Consider the following 22,066-nt stretch of genomic DNA (forward strand, 5'->3'; position numbering starts at 1 on the left):
CAGTAACCTGCTGATACAGGGGGACCTACAGTAACCTGCTGATACAGGGGGACCTACAGTAACCTGCTGATACAGGGGGACCTACAGTAACCTGCTGATACAGGGCGACCTACAGTAACCTGCTGATACAGTAGCCTGCTGATACAGGGGGACCTACAGTAACCTGCTGATACAGGGGGACCTACAGTAACCTGCTGATACAGGGGACCTACAGTAACCTGCTAATACAGGGGGACCTACAGTAACCTGCTAATACAGGGAGACCTACAGTAACCTGCTGATATAGGGGGACCTACAGTAACCTGCTGATACAGGGGGACCTACAGTAACCTGCTGATACAAGGGGACCTACAGTAACCTGCTAATACAGGGGGACCTACAGTAACCTGCTGATACGGGGGACCTACAGTAACCTGCTGATACAGGGGGACCTACAGTAACCTGCTGATACAGGGGGACCTACAGTAACCTGCTGATATAGGGGGACCTACAGTAACCTGCTGATATAGGGGGACCTACAGTAACCTGCTGATACAGGGGGACCTACAGTAACCTGCTGATACAAGGGGACCTACAGTAACCTGCTGATACAGGGGGACCTACAGTAACCTGCTGATACAGGGGGACCTACAGTAACCTGCTGATACAAGGGGACCTACAGTAACCTGCTGATACAAGGGGACCTACAGTAACCTGCTGATACAGGGGGACCTACAGTAACCTGCTGATACAGGGGGTCCTACAGTAACCTGCTGATACAGGTGGACCTACAGTAACCTGCTGATACAGGGGGACCTACAGTAACCTGCTGATACAAGGGGACCTACAGTAACCTGCTGATACAAGGGGACCTACAGTAACCTGCTGATACAGTAACCTGCTGATACAGGGGGACCTACAGTAACCTGCTGATACAGGGGGACCTACAGTAACCTGCTGATACAGGGGGTCCTACAGTAACCTGCTGATACAGGGGGACCTACAGTAACCTGCTGATACAGGGGGACCTACAGTAACCTGCTGATACAAGGGGACCTACAGTAACCTGCTGATACAAGGGGACCTACAGTAACCTGCTGATACAAGGGGACCTACAGTAACCTGCTGATACAGTAACCTGCTGATACAGGGGGACCTACAGTAACCTGCTGATACAGGGGGACCTACAGTAACCTGCTGATACAAGGGGACCTACAGTAACCTGCTGATACAAGGGGACCTACAGTAACCTGCTGATACAGTAACCTGCTGATACAGTAACCTGCTGATACAGGGGGACCTACAGTAACCTGCTGATACAGTAACCTGCTGATACAGTAACCTGCTGATACAGGGGGACCTACAGTAACCTGCTGATACAAGGGGACCTACAGTAACCTGCTGATACAAGGAGACCTACAGTAACCTGCTGATACAGGGGGACCTACAGTAACCTGCTGATACAGTAACCTGCTGATACAGGGAGACCTACAGTAACCTGCTGATACAGGGGGACCTACAGTAACCTGCTGATACAGGGGGACCTACAGTAACCTGCTGATACAGGGGGACCTACAGTAACCTGCTGATACAGGGGACCTACAGTAACCTGCTGATACAGGGGGACCTACAGTAACCTGCTGATACAGTAACCTGCTGATACAGGGAGACCTACAGTAACCTGCTGATACAGGGGGACCTACAGTAACCTGCTGATACAGGGGGACCTACAGTAACCTGCTGATACAGAGGACCTACAGTAACAGGTTTGACGCCTGCAACCTTGTGATATGGGCCACACCCTCAGTGCCAGGGGCACCAAGACTACCCAGGGCACAGACATCTTTAGAACTGTACCTCCCACTTACATTATTTACTTAATGTAAAAAAAAAAGTAAAATAAACATCTATATTATTAGCAAATAAAACCCACAAAATACCTCAAACGAGGTTGAGTGCATTTTGCTATGGTCAGGGATCATTGAGTCGAACTACAGTGGGGCAAAAAATTATTTAGTCAGCCACCAATTGTGCAAGTTCTCCCACTTAAAAAGATGAGAGGCCTGTAATTTTCATAGGTACACTTCAACTATGACAGACAAAATGAGAAAAGAAAATCCAGAAAATCACATTGTAGGATTTTTAATGAATTTATTTGCAAATTATGGTGGAAAATAAGTATTTGGTCAATAACGAAAGTTTCTCAATACTTTGTTATATACCCTTTTTTGGCAATGACAGCGGTCAAACGTTTTCTGTAAGTCTTCACAAGGTTTTCACACACTGTTGCTGGTATTTTGGCCCATTCCTCCATGCAGATCTCCTCTAGAGCAGTGATGTTTTGGGGCTGTTGCTGGGCAACACGGACTTTCAACTCCCTCCAAAGATTTTCTATGGGGTTGAGATCTGGAGACTGGCTAGGCCACTCCAGGACCTTGAAATGCTTCTTACGAAGCCACTCCATTGCCCGGGCGGTGTGTTTGGGATCATTGTCATGCTGAAAGACCCAGCCACGTTTCATCTTCAATGCCCTTGCTGATGGAAGGAGGTTTTCACTCAAAATCTCACGATACATGGCCCCATTCATTCTTTCCTTTACACGGGTCAGTCGTCCTGGTCCCTTTGCAGAAAAACAGCCCCAAAGCATGATGTTTCCACCCCCATGCTTCACAGTAGGTATGGTGTTCTTTGGATGCAACTCAGCATTCTTTGTCCTACAAACACGACGAGTTGAGATTTTGGTTTCATCTGACCATATGACATTCTCCCAATCTTCTTCTGGATCATCCAAATGCTCTCTAGCAAACTTCAGACGGGCCTGGACATGTACTGGCTTAAGCAGGGGGACACGTCTGGCACTGCAGGATTTGAGTCCCTGGCGGCGTAGTGTGTTACTGATGGTAGGCTATGTTACTTTGGTCCCAGCTCTCTGCAGGTCATTCACTAGGTCCCCCCGTGTGGTTCTGGGATTTCTGCTCACCGTTCTTGTGATCATTTTGACCCCACGGGGTGAGATCTTGCGTGGAGCCCCAGATCGAGGGAGATTATCAGTGGTCTTGTATGTCTTCCATTTCCTAATAATTGCTCCCACAGTTGATTTCTTCAAACCAAGCTGCTTACCTATTGCAGATTCAGTCTTCCCAGCCTGGTGCAGGTCTACAATTTTGTTTCTGGTGTCCTTTGACAGCTCTTTGGTCTTGGCCATAGTGGAGTTTGGAGTGTGACTGTTTGAGGTTGTGGACAGGTGTCTTTTATACTGATAACAAGTTCAAACAGGTGCCATTAATACAGGTAACGAGTGGAGGACAGAGGAGCCTCTTAAAGAATAAGTTACAGGTCTATGAGAGCCAGAAATCTTGCTTGTTTGTAGGTGACCAAATACTTATTTTCCACCATAATTTGCAAATAAATTCATTAAAAATCCTACAATGTGATTTTCTGGATTTTTTTTCTCCTTTTGTCTGTCATAGTTGAAGTGTACCTATGATGAAAATTACAGGCCTCTCATCTTTTTAAGTGGGAGAACTTGCACAATTGGTGGCTGACTAAATACTTTGCCCCACTGTATCTACCACGGTGGTCTTCCTACCTGCTCTTCCGTGTCTGTCTGGTGGCCAGGCACCAGCCGTTCCCTTTGTGGTAAAATGCAGTATAAAAGGAAAATGAAGGGATGGAGATCAATCACAACCAGCAATAAAGTCAAATCCACATGGACATGCTTTGCAACACATTGCCTCTAGATGGTATTTCCCACTAAATACACACACAAAAGTATGTGGACGCCCCTTCAGAATTAGTCGATTCGGCCATTTCAGCTACACCTGCTGCTGATAGGGGTACAAAATTGAGCACACAACCATGCAATCTCCATAGACAAACATTGGTAGTAGAACGGCCTTAATGAAGAGCTCAGTGACATTCAATGTGGCACCGTCATAGGCTGCCATCTTTCCAACAAGTCCGTTTGTCAAATTTCTGCCCTGCTAGAACTGCCCCGGTCAACAGTTAAGTACTGTTATTGCGAAATGGAAACATTGGAGCAACAACGGCTCATCCGCGAAGTGTTAGGCCACACAAGCTCACAGAACGGGACGTGCTGAAGCGTGTAAAAATTGTCTAACTCACTATAGCGTTCCAAACTGCCTCGAAGCAACATCCGAAACAAGAACTGTTCGTCGGGAGCTTCATGAAATGGGTTTCCATAGCCAAGCAGCCGTACACGAGCCTAAGATCCCCCATGCTCAATGCCAAGCGTCGGCTGGAGTGGTGTAAAGCTCGCCGCCATTGGGACTCTGGAGCAGCTTCACCATCTGGCAGTCTGAAGGATGCATCCGAGTTTGGCAGATGTTAGGAGATGCTACCTGCCCCAATGCAAAGTGCCAACTGTAGAGTTTGGTAGAGGCTACGCCCCTTTGTTCAAGTGAAGGGAAATCTTAACGCTACAGCATACTATGACGTTCTAGATGATTCTGTGCTTCCAACTTTGTGGCAACAGTTGGGGAAGGCCCTAGCCTGTTTCAACATGACGAAGTGAGGTCCATACAGAAATGGTTTGTCGAGATCGGTGTGGAATAACTTGACTGGCCTGCACAGAGCCCTGACTTCAACCCCCTTTGGGATGAATTGGAACGCTGATTTTGAGCCAGTTCTAATCGCCCTAACATCAATCCCTGACGTCACTAATGCTCTTGTTGCTGTCCCCCCACACAGCAATGTTCCAACCCCTAGTGGAAAGCCTTCCCAGAAGAGTGGAGGATGTTGTAGCTGCCAGGGGGAGAGGGGGGACCAACGCCATAATAATGCCCATGGTTTTGGAATGAGATTTTTTGACGAGCAGGTGTCCACATACTGTTGGTCATGTAGTGTAATATGAGACATGTTGGAGAAGTTAACTCGAGGGTTGTGCTGAACACACAGGGTCCATCCACAGAGCTGCATTTCCCTTCAACGTATTTATTGATGTACTGAACATGAAAAAAGACAACGTATTCCAAAACACAAAGAAAATAACACGTACATCCTTTTAAATACTCAAGATATATTCTATCCCCAAAAAATGCTGTGGAACCAAGTAATACTGTACAACTTCAAATAAATAATAATTCTTCACATTTAGAATTGAAATAAAGTGGGTGGGTGGGGGCTCATTTTGCCATGCCTAGATAACGGACCCGAGGGAGGCTCTGACTAAGTTATCCTCAATCAAGACCAGAGAGAGGCCCGGGGCATGAGTAAAATGGGGGCCCCCTCCCCCACAGCAGCAGTGTCACAGCTAATCTATAATCAAAGTTGAACTTGTACAAGTAACCAAAAAGAAAATAAATAAAAAGTCTAAGAAAAGCAGTTGGTAAATATATAATGTATATATATATATATATATATATAATGCACAGCACACTGCTCAATAAGGAGACGCATGACTAGTAATGAGCTCAAGACCAAGCAGGATGCAGGTGCAGGACCAGCCTCTGTTCGAGAGAAGCAAGATGTTGTTTGGCAAATCTCTTGCAACCCTTTTTGATATGGTCATGGAACCGCTTCAAGTGAATAAAGCAATATACACCTTTTACGATTTTTTTAAAGACAGGTAATTATGCATTACGTATATATGAAAGAGAAAAAAAAAGTAAATCAGATAGCTAAAAACTGGTTTATATCCATTCTTTACCACATAAATATATATCTATAATGTTTATATATAAAACAAACTTAAATGTCTATAGTTTTCTTAATAGCAGAAGCAAGACCATCTAAAGACCAAATCACCAACAAATCTGACACTGTAATGCTAGTCCATAGGACAACAAATCAAGTATTTTAACTGAATGTGAACAACTTTCAAAGTCGAACTGAAAATCAAAATAAGGCAATCTCTCCCCAGAAAAATCAATAAATCACACTGTAGTCACTCAAATAAAAAAGCACTTTGCCATAAAGTCCCCCAAAAAATAAAAAAATATGCTAGCTAAATACTCAACATAAAAAAAAGGACTTATTTACATAGCTCTAAGCCCAGGAGTAATCTTCCCCCATCGTTCATTCAAACTACTTTACTTAAATCAGCTGCCTTCGTCAGCTGGTCCTCTCCCTCTTTCATACAAAGTAGGTAAAACCCTTATTTGTTTAATATAAAGACAAAATGAGTAAATTATATAGTAAGTACACCACAAACCACCATGAGCTCTGTCTGAAGGGAATTCTTTAGGAAGAACTGATTTTTATCCCCCCCCCCCCCCTTTTTTTACCTTGAAGATATTTCCACTATAATTTTGCATGCACTTTTGCAAATAAACCTTTGTATTTTTTCTGTCTGCATTTCCAAATCAAAAGTGAATGGGAGTTGCTAGTTATAACAGCCAGGATGATAGGACAACCCACAGATAATTATACAAATGGAAAACCATCACTGCCATTGATTCTAGAATTGAAAGATAATACAAAGCTCTCAAAAAGTATCTTTTACATCAGAAATCTCTCCAGAAATGTCAACACACTGCAAACTTCCTGGTGTCATATGAAGATATTTCTCAAAGTATCCAAGTCAAAATATTTGTTCCAGGTCCAGTAAAAAGTTTCTCCAAATTTGTCTTTTTATAAAAATAGATGCTTTTTAAACCCACATCAAAGAGGTTCTTAGCTCTTTGGCAAGGTACTGCTTTAATATATCTTTTTTTGTGTGTTTTTCCTCTCCATTAATTTTACAATAAGCAATATTATGCAGCCAACCAATAACTAACTCATATTACGATAAACATAATACTAACAATTTTTTTTTTTTTTTTTACTGAATAATCAAAAAATAAATACTTCGTTAACCACTTAAGACTCAAAAAAGCACCAAGGCAAATCAGGACACAGAAAAATACAAAAGAAAAATCACTACACAAAGCCTTACAAAACTTCCTGTTGTACAGCAGATGGTGCAAACAAAAAAAAACAAAAAAAACCTTTAGTAACATTTTAAAAGGTCCAGCTTTAAAGACAGGCGTGAAAACCTGCAGTATTTTTTCTGGTTTAACGCAAAGTATTTTAAGAAGTTTCAAAAGCCTAGCGATGAAGGAAAAGAAAGAAAAACCAATGTTGGACGCTAAGTATAGTTTCCCTTCGTAACACTGATTTACAAAGATGTTTTTACTCATGTAGAAAGTTTACGTTCGGTACGTTTCCATTTTAGGTTTTTCCATAGAGTTTTCTATAAACAATCCGAGATGGAGATTAGGCTTTGTGCGTTTTGTTGGTTTTGAACGAGACTTGCAGAACTCTGTCCCCGAGGCGATATCCGTTCAAGCTGGCGATGGCCATGGCTGCCTCGTCGTAGTTAGTCATGGTGACAAATCCGAACCCTTTGCACTTGTTTGTGTTGAAGTCCCGGATGACCTTGACGTTTGTGACGGCGCCAAACGGCCCAAACATCTGCCACAGAATACTTTCGTCTGCATCCGGAGCCAGGTTATAGACGAAGATGCACCAGCCGGTGCCCGCGTGCCCTGGGATGTTGATGCCAGCCAGGCTGGTCACCCCATCGATGGCCATGGGGGAGAACCGGCTGTAAAAAAAGACAAGCATGGGTCAATACAAAACCCAAACAGCAGACAAGCATCACTTTAGGTGGCGACAATATTATTGTCATGAAATACAGTACTGCATTTCAGTGACTTTTCATTGAAATTAAATAGCTTTTAGGTTTATATAACTGCACAAAAACTGATGTTCACTTGCCACTGCATGTTTATGACCACATTAAAATTGAGCCAAAACGTACCCCATTTAGGGATGACCATTTCAGTCAATTTTGCTGCCGACTAACTGACCCTCATTAACCAGACAACAGTAAAATGACGTGACCGACAGAAAAAACGATCAGAGACCTGTATATAAATGACAAGATGCTTATGTTTCCGACCCAAGGAGGAAGGCAGGTGACAAGCTTAGGCCCAAATTAATAGAAACGCAATGGGCTTATTTAGGACAGATTTTGGTGAGCATGAAACCTCTCGCTTCGCCCTCTCTGATACTATGCATGTATACATGGATTGGACATTTTTCAAACCAGCTTAATAGAAACATGCAAAAATAGCAAGCCTATCGTCTTGTTTAATAATAGGCTATATGTCAAAATGCAATTAGAGGAAAACCCAGTTCTAAAAACAGCACAACTTAACGAGTAATTCCATGTGACAGATGAAAATCTCAGTTATATAAAAAACTTAGAAAGAGGAGGATATCTAATACCAACAACTAATGATGGGTTGCTAATATGACTAGGATTGTGCCTTTGGCTTCTGGAAAATGAAAGAATGTTGATCTGAAAACCAATAGAGCAGGAGAGAAATGCTGGTTAAATGGCATGAGGAAGTCTTTATAAAAAAAAAATAATTGCCTCCACGTTTCTGTGGATGGACTTTCACTAGGCTACTTTGAAGCAAGGTATGGCATGCCTTTATTTAAAGTATAACATTGAGGTTTCAAAACAATTACACTGCCTCAAGCTCCCAGTGCAAAGCGGTCAAGCAGTGGGTGATGCGCTGAGAGTCAACGGTCCCGTGTGGCTCAGTTGGTAGAGCATGGCGCTTGCAACGCCAGGGTTGTGGGTTTGATTCCCACAGGGGGCCAGTACAAAAAAGTATGAATGTATGTACTTGTAAGTCGCTCTGGATAAGACCGTCTGCTAAATGACTTAAATGTAAATGTAACGGTAGGCAGGCTATGGTTGCAACCCTATTCAGGTCGAATGGGAGGCGTCGTTTAATTACAAGTTGAGACTGGACAAATAATAAAAAGCTCCTTTTAAAATCATGGCCATCAACGCTAACACTCGATTGCATCTAGAAATTGTTATTTGTTGTACAATGACTGGGCTGACCAATGAATGGGCTTACAAAAGGCTTACAAAAGACTACTTGAAGATCTACTCTGGTGCTGTCTGACAGGTGGTAGACTATTCCTCTCCTAAAATAAAAGTCCCTTTTTCAGGTCCCTGTCTTTCAAAGATAATTCGTAAAAATCCAAATAACTTCACAGATGTTCATTGTAAAGGGTTTAAACACTGTTTCCCATGCTTGTTCAATGAACCATAAACAATTAATGAACATGTACCTGTGGAACAGTCGTTAAGACACTAACAGCTTACAGACGGTAGGCAAGGTCACAGTTATGAAAACTTAGGACACTAAAGAGGCCTTTCTACTGACTCTGAAAAACACCAAAAGAAAGATGCCCAGGGTCTGTGCTCATCTGTGTGAACGTGCCTTAGGCATGCTGCAAGGAGGCATGAGGACTGCAGATGTGGCCAGGGAAATAAATAGCAATGTCCGTACTGTGAGACGCCTAAGACACCGCTACAGGGAGACAGGACGGACAGCTGATCATCCTCGCAGTGGCAGAGCACGTGTAACACCTGCACAGGATTGGTACATCCGAACATCACACCTGCGGGACAGATACAGGATGGCAACAACAACTGTCCAAGTTACACCAGGAACACACAATCCCTCCATCAGTGCTCAGACTGAGGGCTTGTAGGCCTGTTGTAAGGCAGGTCCTCACCAGACATCACCGGCAACCCCGTCGCCTATGGGCACAAACCCACCGTCGCTGGACCAGATAGGACTGGCAAAAGTGCTCTTCTCTGACGAGCCGTGGTTTTGTCTCACCAGGAGTGATGGTCGGATTTGCGTTCATCGTCGAAGGAATGAGCGTTACACCGTGGCCTGTACTCTGAAGCGGGATCGATTTGGAGGTGGAGGGTTCGTCATGGTGTCACAGCATCATCGGACTAAGCTTGTCATTGCAGCCAACCTCAATATGTGCGTTACAGGGAAGAAATCCTCCTCCCTCATGTGGTACCCTACCTGCAGGCTCATCCTGACATGACCCACCAGCCATACTGCTCGTTCTGTGTGTGATTTCCTGCAAGACAGGACGGTCAGTGTTCTGCCATGGCCAGCGCAGAGCCCGGATCTCAATCCCATTGAGCACGTCTGGAACCTGTTGGATCGGAGGGTGAGGACTAAGGCCATTCCCCCCAGAAATGTCCAGGAACTTGCAGGTGCCTTGGTGGAAGAGTGGGGTAACATCTCACAGCAATAACTGGTAAATCTGGTGCAGTCCATGAGGAGGAGATGCACTGCAGTACTTAATGCAGCTGGTGGCCACACCAGATACTGACTTACTTTTGATTTTGACCACCCCCTTTGTTCAGGGACACATTACTCCATTTCTGTTAGTCACATGTCTGTGGAACTCTCAGTTTGTCTCAGTTGTTGAATCTTATGTTCATTCAAATATTTACACGTTAAGTTTGCTGAAAATAAACGCAGTTGACAGTGAGAGGATGTTTCTTTTTTGCTGAGTTTATAACTAGGCTCTGTATGCTGTCTGACAGGTAATATTCCTCTCAATTTAGGCTCTGTATGCTGTGCGCGTGATAGATAAAATGCATGACGATTAGCAAAAATATACACACCAATTTAACTTCACTAAATGATGCATATTAACCCAAAAGCAAATGTATTTTCGGTGACTAACCGATTAACCACCATAACCCTACTTTCTCATTGCCACGTGACCGACCACCTTAGGAAAAACATGGGATATTTCCTAAATAGCAGAGTGGAGGAATTTCCTGGAAAAACCAGGAGGGAAATCCCACCATATGAAATTAGATGTCAGGTTACAAAAAGACAATAATGAAGTCTCCTGAAAATCTCAGCTCGTAGGTAAATCGTGGTTTTGCAGTTTGAGAGAGAAAAAAATAAAATAAAAAGCAAAGTGCACAGGAGAGCATGAATTATTTCAGCAGTTGTCAGATGAGATAAGCTGCTTTAGTTGTCCTCTCTGGGAACATGCGTCATGACAGGTGTGCTCAGAGCATCACAGAACCAAGACACCAGCCCACGAGCAGTAAGAAATCACAAGTCTACCAGTGAAGGAAAGGAGAGCCTTCAGAAGGATTGAACTTCCAATCAGGCTTCAAGGAAGAAAAGGGGGGGGGGGGGGGGGTGAAATGAAGCTGAAACAAAAAAATGCCAGACTGGAGTCAAGTTCCTGAGAGGCGGCTGACACTGCCGTCTCTGTTGTTTAAAAACGGGACACGATTGTCAATAATGGATCAAGGTAAGAGCGCGAGAGGCAGAGCGTGCAAGAGAGAGAAAGGCGGAATAAAGAGAGGCAGAAAGAGTGCCCAGGGTTATAGGATCAGGTAGGCACTCACTGTCTGACATGTGACCCGTCACTGGCATCTCTCCTGCCAGCGTGAATCAGCCTCAGAACCCGGGAGCTTGTTCGCCCCTGACCCGCTCTCCTTCACACACACGCACGCACACACACGCGATGTGCGGGTTGACCTGCAGTTTTCACGGTGATATCCGTGAGGCGGGTCGAATTGAGAGAAAATAACTTAGAAAAACATCACATTCTTGTGCAATTTCTATCTATAGGCTACATTGAGGTTTTTTTTGTTCATTAGTGAAGTCTATCTGGTATTAGTGAGCGAGTCTGAGCTTTAGAGAATAACTGTACATGGGCCCAATAGCCTACACACCAAATACTTTTGGGAACGGGGAAGAAAAAGTTAATGTCCATCCACGGCGGTAAAAAAGGGCAATGTCAACGTTTAAGTCAATAAGAGAAAGCTGTGGAATTTAGAGTTGAAGAGGAGGGAGGGTCAGAACAGTAATGTTTGGGAAAGATTTTAAGGGGTAGAAGAGGATGATGGCAGTGCCTATTTTATGTGTGATGATTGTGAGGCGCTATACAAATTCGACAATCAAGATGGGGACTTCAAAATAGACCTACGGCACCATAAGGGAACTCTAGCCTACTGTTCAGATGGGTTAAATGGAAACTGAAATCTAGACACTGAATGAAGGTCTATAAACTCACACAGCCTTAATATTAACTCCTGCAGAATTAAACATTTTAACCCAAATGTTTTGACTCGGGAACAGGAGTGGGAGAAATATGATTTCTTCATTCAATATTTTGAATGTGCAGTTCAATAACGTCTGTGTAGAGGTGCAACCTTTATCAGCATCATAAAAGCTGATAGTATTTTTTCAAACACATAAAATATGTATTCAAGCCAAACTGAAATCTTATCAGAAACATGTTGGGTTGTTTCCAAAGCTTTCCATGACCTTAAAACAACCGGTCAAACTGATATAATTTCAAAATTTTGCACCAACATTTTTTTCTTGCATTTTCGCCCCGGTCCCTAAACATCTTTGTTTCCACGAAAGAAGCAGAGATGACAGAACTTTACAGATGTAAACTAGATTTGAAGCATTCATTTTATCATTCTGGTGAGCAAGGGATTTATTTTAGTCTTACAGGGCAACACATAATGACAGAAGAGAAGCTGCATGTATCTAAATTATAGACAAGTTGACTAACAAATAGCTTACCAAAATACAGGAAGTTGTAAGCAGAAACATATGTAAAAATCAGGCCAACAAAATCCTGCATCCCCTGTCAAAATCATCCCGCCATCTGACTGTAGCCTACAGAACATGTTCTATATTAAGAGGGTTAGGGTCGGGTGCAGCCCTCGGATTGTCACATCTAGTCGGGTGGTTGAGGAACAAACAGCTGACCCGCGCTCCACTAACACACACAACCTCCCCATAGCCCTCACACTGGTTTACACAAAACGCCAGAATATTTGACCGACAACCTCAACATTCTAGTCAGTATAGGGTTCAGGGAACAGCTGAATACAGTCATGGGGAAATGATCTAGGCCTCACCTCGGATGGAAAACACCCAATGAGTCCCAAAGAAATGTCCTAATGCAAAACTGCAACTGTAATAGATGTATTACCTCTTGACTCCATATGCCATGTTGAGCAGATTGTCCAACCTGAAATGAAAGTGGAGTTTAGTAATACAGCAAATACAGCAGTCTGCAGAACATTGAAGTTCAACACATTCATAAAAAGATGACCCCCAAATGAGCATATGTTTTCAGAGATTTGTCTCTCATAATTGACTTGGCTAACGCGAGCTAAGCAATTTAACTCGTTGGGAATCCCCAGGGAAATTACATTCAAATTGCCTTGTTTACATTGTGTGGTATAGACGCACTAACGTTGATGTAAAGGACAAGCGCATTGCCATTATATGTCAACAAGAATAATGAAAAGAAACACAAAAGCCATTGTGCACTACAAGTGCACACACATTTAAAAAAAAAAAGGCAAATAAAAAAAGTGAGTCACTAGGGAAGATAAGTATTGTTAAAGTGCCAGTGCAGTCAAATGTGATTTTCCTGTGTTTTATATACACACACACACACACAATTCCACACTATGATGGAATAATACTGTGGAAATTATCATAATGCCATTTTAGTGTTTGAAAAGACCGCCTGGATTCTCTGCCCGTTTTGGTGGGATGGAGTTTTGGCTTTGCATAGTGACCACCAATCACCATGCAGTAAATTAGCTAATAGACCAATAAGAGAGTTCCAAACCTCTACCAATAAGAACAAAATGTTCTCTTTTCTCATCCCCACTCCGTCCAAGCTAAAGGCTTTAAAAAAAAATCACTTTAATTGAAAACAAAAATCACAGTAAGGTACTTAAATAATTACCCAGAAGTGGTTTGATATTGAGATTAAAAAATTAAATTAAAAAAAAGGCTGCATTGACCCTTCAATAAATATTCAGCTTTTATGATAGTTACATTTCTTACACCAAAACTGCCAAAAATGTGCTAAGACTGCCACCAACATTTCTTACACCAAGACTGCCAAAAATGTGAATTTGGACAGCTCAATAAGAAGTCATTCAGCAGCAATAAGGAAGGGTGGCAATACAGAACATAAGCTAATTTGTTTTTTTGTCTCTTTTCCTTGGGGGGGGGGGGTTCAAATAGTTAAGTGTTTTAATGACCAAAATACTCAAATCCCTCAGACCCACATTCAACAAGATTAGATATTTGTAACAGGAGGAACACAAAGTAAAAATGTGAATAGCGTAATTATTTTGAATAACTCTGGGATGTTTTGATAGTGAGTAAAACAGAACGTTATAGCGTCATGTAGTCTAAAGTATTCCACTGTAAAGTGAGACAATTCAAATGAGGTTTTTAAAATGTTTCTCCCCTATGAGGAATAAATGGATTTCATGTCATTGTAGGTAGGCTATGACTTGGCTCTAATCATAAACGCAGTAGGTGGGTTTGTTTTTGGTGTACCCCTTTACCTGAAGCGCTGTGCCTGCTGTGGTAGGTGGGTTTGTTTTTGGTGTACCCCTTTACCTGAAGCGCTGTGCCTGCTATGGTAGGTGGGTTTGTTTTTGGTGTACCCCTTTACCTGAAGCGCTGTGCCTGCTATGGTAGGTGGGTTTGTTTTTGGTGTACCCCTTTACCTGAAGCGCTGTGCCTGCTATGGTAGGTGGGTTTGTTTTTGGTGTACCCCTTTACCTGAAGCGCTGTGCCTGCTATGGTAGGTGGGTTTGTTTTTGGTGTACCCCTTTACCTGAAGCGCTGTGCCTGCTATGGTAGGTGGGCTTGTTTTTGGTGTACCCCTTTACCTGAAGCGCTGTACCTGCTATGGAAGGTGGGTTTGTTTTTGGTGTACCCCTTTACCTGAAGCGCTGTGCCTGCTATGGTAGGTGGGTTTGTTTTTGGTGTACCCCTTTACCTGAAGCGCTGTACCTGCTATGGAAGGTGGGTTTGTTTTTGGTGTACCCCTTTACCTGAAGCGCTGTGCCTGCTATGGTAGGTGGGTTTGTTTTTGGTGTACCCCTTTACCTGAAGCGCTGTGCCTGCTATGGTAGGTGGGCTTGTTTTTGGTGTACCCCTTTACCTGAAGCGCTGTGCCTGCTATGGTAGGTGGGTTTGTTTTTGGTGTACCCCTTTACCTGAAGCGCTGTACCTGCTATGGTAGGTGGGCTTGTTTTTGGTGTACCCCTTTACCTGAAGCGCTGTACCTGCTATGGTAGGTGGGTTTGTTTTTGGTGTACCCCTTTACCTGAAGCGCTGTGCCTGCTATGGTAGGTGGGTTTGTTTTTGGTGTACCCCTTTACCTGAAGCGCTGTGCCTGCTATGGTAGGTGGGTTTGTTTTTGGTGTACCCCTTTTACCTGAAGCGCTGTGCCTGCTATGGTAGGTGGGTTTGTTTTTGGTGTACCCCTTTACCTGAAGCGCTGTGCCTGCTATGGTAGGTGGGTTTGTTTTTGGTGTACCCCTTTACCTGAAGCGCTGTGCCTGCTATGGTAGGTGGGTTTGTTTTTGGTGTACCCCTTTACCTGAAGCGCTGTGCCTGCTATGGTAGGTGGGTTTGTTTTTGGTGTACCCCTTTACCTGAAGCGCTGTGCCTGCTATGGTAGGTGGGTTTGTTTTTGGTGTACCCCTTTACCTGAAGCGCTGTGCCTGCTATGGTAGGTGGGTTTGTTTTTGGTGTACCCCTTTTACCTGAAGCGCTGTGCCTGCTATGGTAGGTGGGTTTGTTTTTGGTGTACCCCTTTACCTGAAGCGCTGTGCCTGCTATGGTAGGTGGGTTTGTTTTTGGTGTACCCCTTTACCTGAAGCGCTGTGCCTGCTATGGTAGGTGGGTTTGTTTTTGGTGTACCCCTTTACCTGAAGCGCTGTGCCTGCTATGGTAGGTGGGTTTGTTTTTGGTGTACCCCTTTACCTGAAGCGCTGTGCCTGCTATGGTAGGTGGGTTTGTTTTTGGTGTACCCCTTTACCTGAAGCGCTGTGCCTGCTATGGTAGGTGGGTTTGTTTTTGGTGTACCCCTTTTACCTGAAGCGCTGTGCCTGCTGTGCGAGGGGTCCGGGGTACCTTCGATTGGGCGACTGGTACAGCTGAGAGAGCAGAGCCTGGCTTGTCTTCTGGCTGGGGTTGTTGGCGAACTTCACGGTGATGGGCTCTGTGGCGCCCGGTGGCTTCTGGCCATTCAGGCCCTTGATGGCTTCTTCTGCTTCGATTCGCCGGTCAAACCGGATAAAACCCACCCCTCTGGAGACACCTGGGAAACACAAACGTCATGTTTAGACAGGTGGCAATATCGTGGAGCTCTGTGACTTGGTTAGCTACATGTCATATTACTAAGTAAGCCTAGTCTGAGCCAGAACTGCAGAAAAAGTGAGGCAGCTTGACGTACAAGTACACCGCCTGTACAGGACGCTAGTGAAGACGCTAGTTGCCAGGACCGTGAATCAGAAACACTGCTAGTTTATTGCAAGGCAATGTCAATATACTTGGGAAAATAAAAAGCTGTATATAAAACAGACATTTGTGGTCAACCTGGGTCATCAAAACATCAAGCCTACAACTGAGTTATTTTTTTTGAAGTTATTTTTCAAAATCAGCACAACAAATCCCACATGGCAACGATATAATTTAGTCAATAAGCTAACTGAACCCATCCGCAGACAAAGAAGCATGAATAAGATTCCTTCTCCAAACCCACTATAGGCACACATTCTTACACAAAAAAAATTATAATTGTATTGGCAACAAATTACATTTGGAAGCCTTGTCCCTAACCCTTGACTGAATATTATACATTTCTACAGCAGAGAGATTGTGTTTATTAGTATTTCATAAGGAGCGTACAGATTCCATTTCCACATGGCAGTTTAGAAATGGAGGAGATAATAACATTTATATTATTTCTTGCCATGAAACAGACATTACAGCTACACCTTCAGGGGCAATACGGAGGGAGAGCGAGCCAATATGAGAGAGCGAGGGGAGGGCAGGGCAGAGAGCGAGGGGAGGGCAGGGCAGAGAGCGAGGGGAGGGCAGGGCAGAGAGCGAGGGGAGGGCAGAAGGAAGTTGTAGAGATAGAGGGAAGATGTACATACTATTAAATTACTACACTTCAATCTTTCTACTCTACAATCAATTTCATATTTCATCCAGCTATGTACATTTATGAAAGGCTACAGCAGTAAAATGGCATGTTGGGACACAGTGGTACCTCAAATTTATTCCTGAGGCCTGGCTGGGGGGGGGGGGGTACTGGGACAAAACACAAAGAGAGAGCGAGTGGGAACTTCCTACTCACCGGTCACTTGGTCCACCAGAATGCGTGAGGTAATAATTCGTCCGTACTGAGAGAAGAGCTGCTCCAGTTCTTTCTGAGTCATGGTTTTTGGTAAGCCACTGACATACAAATTTGCATCTCTAATGGAGGCTGAGCTTGGACGAGCGTAGGAAACCTAGAGCGGGAGCAATTACAAGAGACTGGTTAATTGTCCTCTTCAATACACCAACCACAGACTGGTGTATAGAAGAGGACACTAACCAATGACAGTTCACAGTGAAGAATACCACTAGTGCCCTTACTGAAACGGTGACGACAGCCCTGACACACTACCAGCAGTGGAGAAACGCGCAAAATCCCCCCCCCGTGTTTATGTCTAACGAGTGGAGGGCCAATCAAAAGCAGTGAATTCAATGATCAACATCCAGTGCTCTGAATAAATTGTTGTTTATTTGAACAAAAAAATAATAATCTACTTCTGACACAATTACGGGGAAATTCATATTCACGAGTCTCCATGACGGCTTCTGGAATGTTCCAAACCCAAGGCGGTGTGTGAACAGCGGGGAGGGAACAGAACCTGGGTGGGAGTGACACCAAGTGTTTTCTGCACTGATGAAAACATTTCAGGTTCCAGACCTTTTTGTAGACACTTAGTAGGCTTGTTTGATATAAAAAGTATTGAAGGATAATATTAATAATAATAAGTGGGCGTTTGCGGGAGGTTGGTATTAGGGATGGGCACAAATATTCAAAAGGGATGTTAGTATTTGATCACTTGAATGAGTTTAGATCCATTTGGGAAAAAAGAAAAGCTGATTAAATTGTATTATCCTTGTGACATCGTCACACACACACACACACACACCTACCACTATAGTGTATTGAAAGCAGGTGGTTCACGAGTTAATTAAGCAATTAACATCCCATAATGCTTAGAGTCATGTATTAAAATGCTGGGCTGGCCATTATTTTGACTACCATGGCTATGCCCCCATAGGATGACAATGCCCCCCAACCCACAGGGCACGAGTGGTAACTGAATGGTTTCCATGAGCATGAAAACCCTGTAAATCACATGACCGTCTCAGGTCACCAGATCTCAACCCAATTGAACATGTATGGGAGTTTCTGAAGCCGACGCCTGAGACAGCGTTTTCCCCCACCAACAAAAAAACACCAAAATGAAGAAGGGTGTCACATCCCTCCAATAGACTTCCAGACTCAATCTATGCCGAGGTGATCTGAAGCAGTTCTGGCTCGTAGTTGCCCAACGCCCTTTTAAGACACCTTGCCGTTTCCTTTACTTTGGCAGTTACCTGTATATGGTCCATTCAAGCCAAATCTCATACAGGTCTGTTGTGTAGGCTTAGTGTGTGTTGTTCACCTTCCATAGACAGGCTAGCTGGCTCTAACATGGTTGGGTTGTGTAGGCTTAGTGTGTGTTGTTCACCTTCCATAGACAGGCTAGCTGGCTCTAACATGGTTGGGTTGTGTAGGCTTAGTGTGTGTTGTTCACCTTCCATAGACAGGCTAGCTGGCTCTAACATGGTTGGGTTGTGTAGGCTTAGTGTGTGTTGTTCACCTTCCATAGACAGGCTAGCTGGCTCTAACATGGTTGGGTTGTGTAGGCTTAGTGTGTGTTGTTCACCTTCCATAGACAGGCTAGCTGGCTCTAACATGGTTGGGTTGTGTAGGCTTAGTGTGTGTTGTTCACCTTCCATAGACAGGCTAGCTGGCTCTAACATGGTTGGGTTGTGTATGTTGTTCACCTTCCATAGAGGCTTCCATTCCACTAACATCAAGGCGGTGACCCGTTCCTGTAGGTTCATGCTCTACAACATTCGCAGAGTACGACCCTGCCTCACACAGGAAGCGGCGCAGGTCCTAATCCAGGCACTTGTCATCTCCCGTCTGGACTACTGCAACTCGCTGTTGGCTGGGCTCCCTGCCTGTGCCATTAAACCCCTACAACTCATCCAGAACACCGCAGCCCGTCTGGTGTTCAACCTTCCCAAGTTCTCTCACGTCACCCCGCTCCTCCGCTCTCTCCACTGGCTTCCAGTTGAAGCTCGCATCCGCTACAAGACCATGGTGCTTGCCTACGGAGCTGTGAGGGGAACGGCACCTCCGTACCTTCAGGCTCTGATCAGGCCCTACACCCAAACAAGGGCACTGCGTTCATCCACCTCTGGCCTGCTCGCCTCCCTACCTCTGAGGAAGTACAGTTCCCACTCAGCCCAGTCAAAACTGTTCGCTGCTCTGGCACCCCAATGGTGGAACAAACTCCCTCACGACGCCAGGACAGCGGAGTCAATCACCACCTTCCGGAAACACCTGAAACACCACCTCTTTAAGGAATACCTAGGATAGGATAAAGTAATCCTTCTAACCCCCCTCATCCAAGTTCTTCTGTACACAATCTGTAGGTACGTTTCGCCTTAACACTGGGACCAAAACTGGTTAGCCAGAAGAACATACATATACAAATAAAAATAGTTTAAAAAAAAACACATCCGTGTAATAGAAAACACAAGGTAGTCCACTAGACCTGAAGATCAATAGAATACACACCTCAACAGTCTTTTCATTTTCTGAGGATACCCTCCCCTTCTACGCAGAGTGAGAGTACACACAGAGTGAGAGTTTAAGCGTGGGGACAGTGTTGAGCAGTGTGGGTGGCTGCCTACAGGTCTGTGTGTGTCAGACCTGTCTATTATCTGGGGCCGTTTACCACGGCTGTATTTCATTAGGTGTCAAACCCGCTAAACGGTCCTCTACCAAGACCAGCTTCGCAATCTGGCCCGATGGATTTGATCAATAAAATTCACTCACTCCAATTAAAACTCCAAACACACTGCATTTGATGCCAATACAAAGTATATTCTACTGGCTCATGTTCTTTTGTACTTCTGAAAGAGCAGCTGGAGAATTGTGTGATATATCTCTATATCTCTCTCTCACACACACTTTCGGTGGTTGTGGACAACCCTTCCAAATAGTGGATTCGGCTATTTCAGCCACACCCGTTACTGACCGATGTAGAAAAAAAAGGAAAAAAATCGAGCACATCCACGCAATCTCCATAGACAAACATTGGCAGTAGAATGGCCCGTACTGAAGAGCTCAGTGACTTTCAACGTGGTACCGTCATAGGATACCACCTTTCCAACAAGTCAGTTAGTCAAATTTCTGCCCTGCTGGAGCTGCCCCGGTCAACTGTAAGTGCTGTATTGTAAAGTAAAAACTGCCTCTGGAAGCAACATCAGCACAAGAACTGTTTGTCGGGAGCTTCATTTTATTTTAAAAAGGCAAGTCAGTTAAGGACAAATTATTTTTTACAATGATGGTCTAGGAACAGTTGGTTAACTGCCTTGTTCAGGGGCAGAAGGATGTTTACCTTGTCAGATGTTTACCTTGTCAGCTCAGGGATTCGATCTAGCAACCTTTCGGTTACTGGCCCAACGCTCTAACCACTAGGCTAACTGCCGCACCTTTCTTCATGAAATGGGTTTCCATGTCCGAGCAGCAGCACACAAGCCTAAGCTCACCATGTGCAATGCCAAGCGTCGACTGGAGCGGTGTAAAGCTCGCCACCATTGAACTCTGGAGCAGTGGAAACAAGTTCTCTGGAGTGATGAATCCCGCTTCACCATCTGGCAGTCCAACGGACGAATCTGGGTTTGGAGGATGCCAGGAGAACGCTACCTGCCCCAATGCATAGTACCAACTGTAAAGTTAGGTGGAGGAGGAATAATTGTCTGGGGCTGTTTTTCATGGTTCGGGCTAGGCCCCTTCGCTCCAGTGAAGGGAAATCTTAACAATGCAGCATACAATGAGATTCTAGACAATTCTGTGCTTTGTGGCAACAGTTTGGGGAAGGCACTTTCCTGTTTCAGCATGACAATGTCCCCGTGCACAAAGCAGAAGTCCATACAGAATTTTTTTGTCAAGATCGGTGTGGAAGAACTTGACTGGCCTGCAGAGCCCTGACCTCAACCCCATCGAACACCTTTGGGATGAATTGGAACGCCGACTGCGAGCCATGCCTAATCTCCCAACATCAGTGCCCAACCTCACTAATGCTCGTTGCTGAATAGAAGCAAGTCCCCGCAACAATGTTCCCAACATCTATTGGAAAGCCTTCCCAGCAGAGTAGAGGCTGTTATAGCAGCAAAGGGGGAGGGGACAACTCCATATTAATGCCAGTGTCCTAATTTCAGAGTAGGGACAAATATTCAAAATACTTTCACTATTCGAATAATAAAAATATGGATATCGAGATAAAACCATTTATTGGGGACTGTAACTTCATGCTTTCTGCGCAGCCTGGGCAACTCGGGAGAGAAGGTGCACGCTGACTGCAGGGGGAGATGAGCAGGGGCTGGCACGTGACATTGAGGCATGGGAGAGATAAAGTAGCCAGAGCCAAGCTAGATCGATACGTGTAGCTGCCATAGGTGGTCTATGAACTGATCTGTAAGAGGCTGTCTTTAGCGCTACGTTAGCTAGCCAGCTAGGCAAACTGAGGAAGTTTTGCTTTGCTTACGCTCCTCATCTACAACAACGCCATTCAGATTATACATGCTACCTGTTGGTTACTCGTTGTAGCCTACTCCTAATTTAGCTTACTTAATCCGCTCATTTATTTATTTAATGCCATTTTGCATCAGCGATCTCCCACTTCGCGTTGCTACACATGGAACCTCTGACTAACGCGCGCAACTAGCCTAGTGGTTAGAGGCGGCAGGTAGCCTAGTGGTTAGAGCGTTGGACTAGTAACCGAAAGGTTGCAAGATCGAATCCCCGAGCCGACAAGGTACAAATCTGTTCAGGGGCAGAACAAGGCAGTTAACCCACTGTTCCTAGACCAGTTAACCCACTGTTCCTAGACCAGTTAACCCACTGTTCCTAGACCAGTTAACCCACTGTTCCTAGACCAGTTAACCCACTGTTCCTAGACCAGTTAACCCACTGTTCCTAGACCAGTTAACCCACTGTTCCTAGACCAGTTAACCCACTGTTCCTAGACCAGTTAACCCACTGTTCCTAGACCAGTTAACCCACTGTTCCTAGACCAGTTAACCCACTG

The 22,066-nt window shown here is 44.5% G+C and overlaps 1 protein-coding gene across 6 annotated transcripts in view; it reads right to left on the reverse strand.

The window, feature by feature from the left end:
- Nucleotides 1-7,194: 7,194 nt before the first annotated feature.
- LOC120049193 (ELAV-like protein 2) overlaps nucleotides 7,195-22,066 on the reverse strand; it is a 31,770-nt gene continuing 16,898 nt past the window's right edge. For 3 of the 6 annotated variants that reach the window (XM_038995424.1, XM_038995423.1, XM_038995426.1), the window contains exons 4-7: nucleotides 16,996-17,149; nucleotides 15,726-15,951; nucleotides 12,799-12,837; nucleotides 7,195-7,525 (exon numbers count right to left, since the gene is read on the reverse strand). In XM_038995424.1, the coding sequence (XP_038851352.1) occupies nucleotides 7,195-7,525; nucleotides 12,799-12,837; nucleotides 15,726-15,951; nucleotides 16,996-17,149 (750 nt within the window). Of the gene's footprint in view, nucleotides 7,526-12,319; nucleotides 12,338-12,798; nucleotides 12,838-15,725; nucleotides 15,952-16,995; nucleotides 17,150-22,066 lie in introns of all 6 variants that reach the window. The other 3 variants (XM_038995425.1, XM_038995427.1, XM_038995428.1) reach the window with 2 other exon arrangements.

The sequence above is a fragment of the Salvelinus namaycush genome, chromosome 6 (genome assembly GCF_016432855.1).
Source record: "Salvelinus namaycush isolate Seneca chromosome 6, SaNama_1.0, whole genome shotgun sequence".
NCBI lineage: Eukaryota > Metazoa > Chordata > Actinopteri > Salmoniformes > Salmonidae > Salvelinus > Salvelinus namaycush.